This window comes from Triticum urartu, chromosome 5 (genome assembly GCF_003073215.2).
Source record: "Triticum urartu cultivar G1812 chromosome 5, Tu2.1, whole genome shotgun sequence".
In the NCBI taxonomy this organism is placed as follows: domain Eukaryota; kingdom Viridiplantae; phylum Streptophyta; class Magnoliopsida; order Poales; family Poaceae; genus Triticum; species Triticum urartu.
The window spans coordinates 460314377-460320935 of record NC_053026.1 but is presented as its reverse complement, the minus strand read 5'-3'; the positions used below and the strand labels follow the sequence as shown (position 1 = coordinate 460320935).

The following is a 6559-nucleotide window of genomic DNA, read 5'->3' as shown; positions in this document are numbered from 1 at the left end:
AACAAGCAGGAAGGCAGTGCCTCACCTGATCAAGGAGAGGCTGTCATTGCGCCTTGGTGAGCTGCTTGATTGCCAACTGCAAACCGGGGTATCTACAAGGGAATTCCCCGATGGTACAGTACATTGTAGGAGATCCTCAAATTCTTTCTCTGTCTGTCTTCATGGTTTTCGGTGATCAAAATCACGGAGGATTTTATGTAATTTACCGCCTGATACAACTTGGGCATGCGCATTTACTCCGGAGTACAAGCAAGTCGAGCCGAAGACCAACCGCCGGATCTTTGCCGGATCCCCTCGAGCCGGGGGAGTAGAACTATTACGCGCGCGCGCGTTAGAACGATCGATTTCCGACAGCGTGTTCGGAACTCAAGTTTCCTTGTAAAGAAATCAGGGTGATGCTAATTAATCAGGCATAGCGGGCCCCCCACCGGTTGAAATCACGGGGCAGAGTTTTATATATGGAAGGAGACACTAGGCCCCACCATTGAAATTACGGGGCAGAGTTTTGTGGATGGTCTGGACATGTGGGTGGGCCCTGCGCCCTTTCCGACAGTGTCGTACGCGCGATGCCACGAACGCGCGATGCCATGTGGTCGAGCGTTGCAACGCGCAGCCGCGTATGAGCATTTTCGTAATTAGTAACGTGCTGGAGCGACAAAGCCTCCATATCAGACTCGGGTCTTGGTGGCCGGCCGGCGACGAGGCCACACCTATGGCGGACGACGCCCCGACGGACGAGCAGCTGCTCTCCTACGCCGACCTACCCAAGAACGGCCGCGACATGGCGGAGGTGTTTGCCGTGCGCGTCCCCGCCGCCGCTGGAGGGTGCAGGCCACCGCCGTGCGGCATCATCTCCTTCCACGGCGGCAACTGCTGCAGCGACGTCATCTACAGCCGGAGCCGGCCTGACGAGCCCGGTTGCCCGCAGGCCTGCGACAGCCAGGTTCCAATTCTGCTCTGCTCTTTTGGTATCGGGTTAGGAATCAACAATTTTCCCAGGCCATCTTTCTTGCTACTTTGTTAGAAGAGCACAATCAAGATATTTACAGTTGAAAGTTGATTCTGTAAACTAAAACTGCAGGGGAACATCGTGCTAACTGGTCCATCAGTGGCCACCTCCGCATACGGGCCTGTCGTCTTCAACCTCCAGCTCCACGACAACAGCCAAGAATCCCCCTCGCAGCAAGATAAGGACGAGGAGGAGGACACCGGGAGGCTACTCTGCGACACCGTCGGTGGCAGCTTCTCCAACTACAACAGGGCCATAGTCGAAACAGTTAGCACTCGCTACGGCCCCGCCGACGTGACCTACGCCGTCCTGAGCAACGGCGTCGAAGGCCGCGTCACTGTGAAGCTCGCTTGCTTGGATGGAGAAGGCCCCGCTGGCGTTCTGGGGAGGATCGTAGCGCGCAGCAAGCTGTTCAACGCCGGCTGCATGCTCTTCTGCAACGAGCACGGCAATGGCAACAACATGCGGGTGGGATCCGGGGAGCTGGTTCCGTTGGCGAGGCATGTCCTTGCGGTGCCATTGCACATGCCGCTCACGGTTGAGCTGGACCTGCGTCGCGACTCCGGCGATGAGACCGTGAGAGGTGCTGTCGCGTTTCATCCCGCGACCGATGGTCAGCATATGGAACGTGTCATGGGCGCTGGTGGCGCTGTAATTGAAGTGTCAATCTCATGGTCAGACTACCCATGGTAGTGCATGCCCATCACCCGTTAGGGCTGCTCATTATTATTGGGAAGGACCACAAATAAGTGTTGTTTGATTTGAGTCACGTAATCTTCTTTCTTTTACTTTTATGTAAGACTATTTAGCTACTGGATACTTTTATGTCTTTAATAAAAGTGGTTGTCTACACTGTATATGATGATGCAAAGGACAGCCAATAACCCTCCTTTTTTCTCAGAAAAAAAAGCGCGTGGGTTGAACTACTAATCGATTACTCCCCCGTTCACTATTGTAAGATGCTTTCGATATTTTCATATGAGCTGGACTGAAATGGGTGAACAAATACATTAAAACATTGTATGTATACATTTGATTTTCAAAAAAGTTAGAACACTTTATAATAGTGAACGGAGGGAGTGATTACAGATGTTACATCTACGGACTAATGCATACCAAAATTAAGTTAGGAGATGATGTGTTAATATTTGGTTGGAAGTTACCGGGAACTGGAGCCAATAGTGAAAATCAGGTGGAGAGATAAGTGGGGGAAGAGAGTCCGTATAATACAATCTGTATGTTTAGTACTTGGTCATTACTCGTACGTATGAAAATATTCTAATTTTTTTCAGCTTTACCATTTTTGGCAGGCGCTTTGGCAACGAAGGAGGTCAGTGGCGGGCGATGCGGTAGTTAAGGCATCTCCAACGCCGACCCTCAAACTGTCCGCAACCGTCTGGCCATGATGCGGGTCAGTATTGGAGATGCCCTTAAGCGCAACAATTCTCTGGATCCCAAGTTGTAATTTTTATTGTTGCGGTTGTCTACATTGTTGTGTCAGGGTTCATGTCCCCTTTGGTACTCTCTCGACGGTTTCTGTGTGTGCGAGTGGTGCTTGTAGACATGTGCTACCTTGGCTGAGTCCCCCCCCCCCCCCCCCCCCCCCCCCCCCGCGCGCGTGTCTCTCTCTCTCTCTCCCCCCCTACACAAAGTAAATAAGAAACCTCAATCCATGAAAAGAACCTACATTATGCAAATCTGAAAAAGATATACTGTTTGCTAGTTTTGGTACCCATAGGAGAAATTGGTGTAGTACCATTAACAACAAATACTCCCTCTATTTTTATATACAAAGCCACTTTGTTTTTTGTGTCAAACTTTTACTTATAATTTTGACCAGTAAAATATGGATTATATGTCATAAAAATATATGATCGGGATGTTCTTTGAAATGTGCATCCGGTGATATAGTTTTTGTGACATATAACCCACTTTTTGTTGGTAAAATTTTAAAGTTAGACATAAAAGTATGAAGTGTCCTTGGAACCCTTGATTGCAACAACAATACAAGTAAATGAAATAAAAAGTTGCAGCCCTTTGTAGTATAGATATGAGAGAATACGTAGATAGAATAGTGTACATAACTTAAAACTTGGTAGTATAGTTATGAGAGAGAATATGTGGATAGAATATTGTGCATAACTTAGAACTTATTTGCCGTCTTGTTACATGCATGCATGATGCCTGCACGGATTGTTTTGCTTGAAAACAGCAAACACTTTTATTCTTGGACGATCGTTGTGTTGTGACTAAAGAGGGGTAACGATGGCTGAACTCTTTGCTGGGTCTTCTTGACCATTCACCAGCAGTCCCCAGAGGTGCTTGAGCCAGGACAAGAGGCTCAGCGCCGGTGGGTTGTTGAGCAGAAGCTCGACCACCGCCAGGGCTTCTTCCCCGGTGCTAATCCCGGCGCTCGCCAAGTTCTTGAACCACTTGGCATCGTTCTTGTAAGCGTCGCGCTTCCATCCTAGCAGGGCCTTGGAGAGGTCGCCCCAGTTGGTGATGAAGTTCTTGACGATCGTACCGGCGATGGAGACTCCGGCCGGCTCGTCCCAACCTGTGATCACGGCATCGTACACGGGGGTCAACCTAGCTGCCTCGGAGAGGACCACGCAGAGGGTCGCCACGGCCTTCTTGAGGTCGGCGTTGACGTAGGACTTGTTATTGTGGTTCCAGAGGGTGCCGGCTGCTTCCGATGTGGTGTACTTGCCAAGCTTCAAGGTGGACAGGTTGGTGGCGCCGCCGACGAGTGTGGTGTAGTGGCCGTCAAAGCCCAGCGGCGTGGCGTCCGGAAGGACACTCGTTTTGCCCTTGGTGAGCTTGAACCATTTCCCACCGGCGTTGGTGAAGGCGAAGATGTAGACGTTGTCGCTGCGGATGGCCACCTTGGGCGCCGCGCCGCCCTTGCCTTTCAGCTCGACGTGGATCCATCTCGGCGGCGGCTTGTCGGCGCCGGTCTGCTTGGCGAGCACAGGCCGCTGTTTCCCCTTCTTCTCGCCCACCGTGTCTGCATTAGGGCTGGGCAACTTGCTACGTAGAGTCGAGATGAACGTCGCGTACGAGTCCGACAAGACGTTGAACGTCACTACTTCTTGAGCCATGGCTGAGCCTGCAGTTCAAACTGAAAGGTAAATATGCATGCAGCTAGTTTCATCAAACCATTATGTGATGAAATGACACTGGTGTAATTAAATTTATCAAGTGAAGAACCTGGTACATAACATAACCAGTGTTGCGATCGCTGGCCGTTACGGTGTTGAGTGCACGAAATAGCAAGTGGGGGTGTGCGTGCTTAAGTACGCGTCGTGGATGCATGGCAACGGGTACGCACACTAGGTAACCAAGCTTATTAGCTTCAAGCTCCCATGACAAAAGAGTTCGTCGCAGGTCGACCTCCACGTACGTACGTCTCACTGCAGATGGATGGGACTGAATTAATTAGTGCTGGTGACTACTTAATTGCATGACAGGCACCAACACCCGGCCGGATGTGCATGCATTTCAAATAGTAATTGCTTGCCTTCCATTCAAACCTTGCACGACGAGTATCATCCGTATGATGCCGAATATTACCTTTGGAGGCCGTGCTCCATGGAGCTCGGTTTTGAAAATTTTAAAATTCATCAAATTTCATATTTTCTATGTTTCAGAAAATTCTAAAAATAATAGATATACATGGTGGCATAATGCATATATGTGTAAATTTTCACAATGAAATACGTTGAAATGAGTGTTGTGTGACGCATTTTAACACATGATACTATTTATCCTTCCAGGCCATGAATTTGTCTTTTTGTACAGGTCGCATTTCAATATATTTCATCCTGAATTTTTAGACATATATACATTTCATCCTTGCATACTTGCATATTTTTTTGAAATAGGAAAGTATGAATTTTGTTTTCTTCAAAAATTCCGGGTTCCATGGAGCCTGGCCTCCAAACATCCATTCTCCATATGATACTACCTTTATATTATATACTTCCTCCATCCACAAATAAGTATACATTTGCCATTTAAAATTTATCCACAAGAGAGTGTACTTCTATCTTCCGAATGCACTTTAAATTAAAAAAATGTTTCTCTCATCACACGGTAATCATGACTAATAACATTGAACATATGGTCTTCTTATTTTCTACATGCACTTGGCTCAGTGGGGGTGGGATAATTAAAGAGGGTAGAGATGGTGGTTTGCACCTTTCTAATACATTTTTCACTCCACTCTATATCTGTCCTAATTTTTTTATATGTACATTTATTCATGGACGAAGGGAGTAGTATCATAGGTTGGTATCATGTATGGAAAATACCATTTGGAACATGGTGGTAACAACACCTGGTTACATATTTTATTTTTAATTTTTTTTACAAAAAATCAAAACGTTCCAGAACTTTTTACCAACAAACATGAGCTGTCACTTCTGCCATACAAAAATATTCTGCAACGAAATATTCTTTGATAAAATTCTGACAAAAATGACAAATATTCTCTTACAATAGCGTGAACGCTGTATATTGCAACAAATTTGTTTTTTTACATCCACGACAACATGAAAGTCATTTCTTAGCGGAAGTTTTTATATGAGTGCAACAATAAATCTACTTTATTAGCAAAAAGTTTCAGGTTTTTTGACTTTCTTACAAATTACAATTTTGTTTTTGAAATTCAGGTGTAATTACACCCGAGAGCCATACGTTCCCGTCCTATCATGTATGACATTATTTATTGTCATGCATGGCACATCACATCATTTAATATGATACAATATCATATCATAATATTCAATTCTCTCTTTCTTCATTTAACTGTATGCCACCTCATCTAAATTGCATAGTTAGCATGCATGATACTTCATATGATACTCCCACTACAACCAGGTTGATAGAATAGCATCGACCATTTATTCTCCTATTAGTTACTACTGATGAGTTTTTTCCGACAAAGGACGCTTTTATTAACTTAAAATGTAGCGTCAAGTGGATACAAAGCATGAGGAGGAACGCCCGGCCTAAGCATAACGAAGATGTACACAACAAAACACCAAAAGATTGACAACAATAAAAATAAAAATAAACGAGAAACCGACATATCGGCAATAGTAGTCATATAGGACCGACACTATGCCTATGTCAAAGAAGGTGATGGACCAATCCAGAGATTATGTTGCCACCGATATTGTGTAAAAAACTCCTTGGCCACCCGCTCCAACTGCATACACATCACCCTGAACAGCGAACATCGGTTGGTACTCCATTCGTTATAGTGTAAACCACATAAGAAGTGAGTGTGTAACATGGAAAATATCCTGCAAACAAAAAATGTTCATGTTATTAAAAACAAAGTCATTTCCACATAGCTAAAGCGACCATAATAAGGCATACACTTTCACCCTTAATAACGTTATAAACCTACTTGGAATACCGTCCAACCAATGAAAAAAATATTGGCAACACTTGTGGGCGGATATAAATTGAATGCTTTTTGGATGATTAACCATGTAATACACGCAACCTTGCACTGGAAAAAGAAGTGTTTGTTGATTGTCT

General features: G+C 45.5%; 2 protein-coding genes across 2 annotated transcripts; one reads left to right on the top strand and one right to left on the bottom strand.

The window, feature by feature from the left end:
* Window positions 1-612: 612 nt before the first annotated feature.
* LOC125509833 (60 kDa jasmonate-induced protein-like) lies at window positions 613-1866 on the top strand. The gene is made up of 2 exons (XM_048674857.1): window positions 613-943; window positions 1082-1866. Exons 1-2 carry the CDS (start codon window positions 620-622, stop codon window positions 1700-1702), a joined length of 945 nt encoding a protein of 314 aa, XP_048530814.1. The 5' UTR covers window positions 613-619; the 3' UTR covers window positions 1703-1866.
* Window positions 1867-3024: 1158 nt separating this feature from the next.
* On the bottom strand, window positions 3025-4378 carry LOC125509832 (60 kDa jasmonate-induced protein-like). Its single transcript, XM_048674855.1, has 2 exons — window positions 4220-4378; window positions 3025-4118 (listed from the first exon to the last, which is right to left on the bottom strand). Exon 2 carries the CDS (start codon window positions 4108-4110, stop codon window positions 3259-3261), a length of 852 nt encoding a protein of 283 aa, XP_048530812.1. The 5' UTR covers window positions 4111-4118; window positions 4220-4378; the 3' UTR covers window positions 3025-3258.
* Window positions 4379-6559: the final 2181 nt, after the last annotated feature.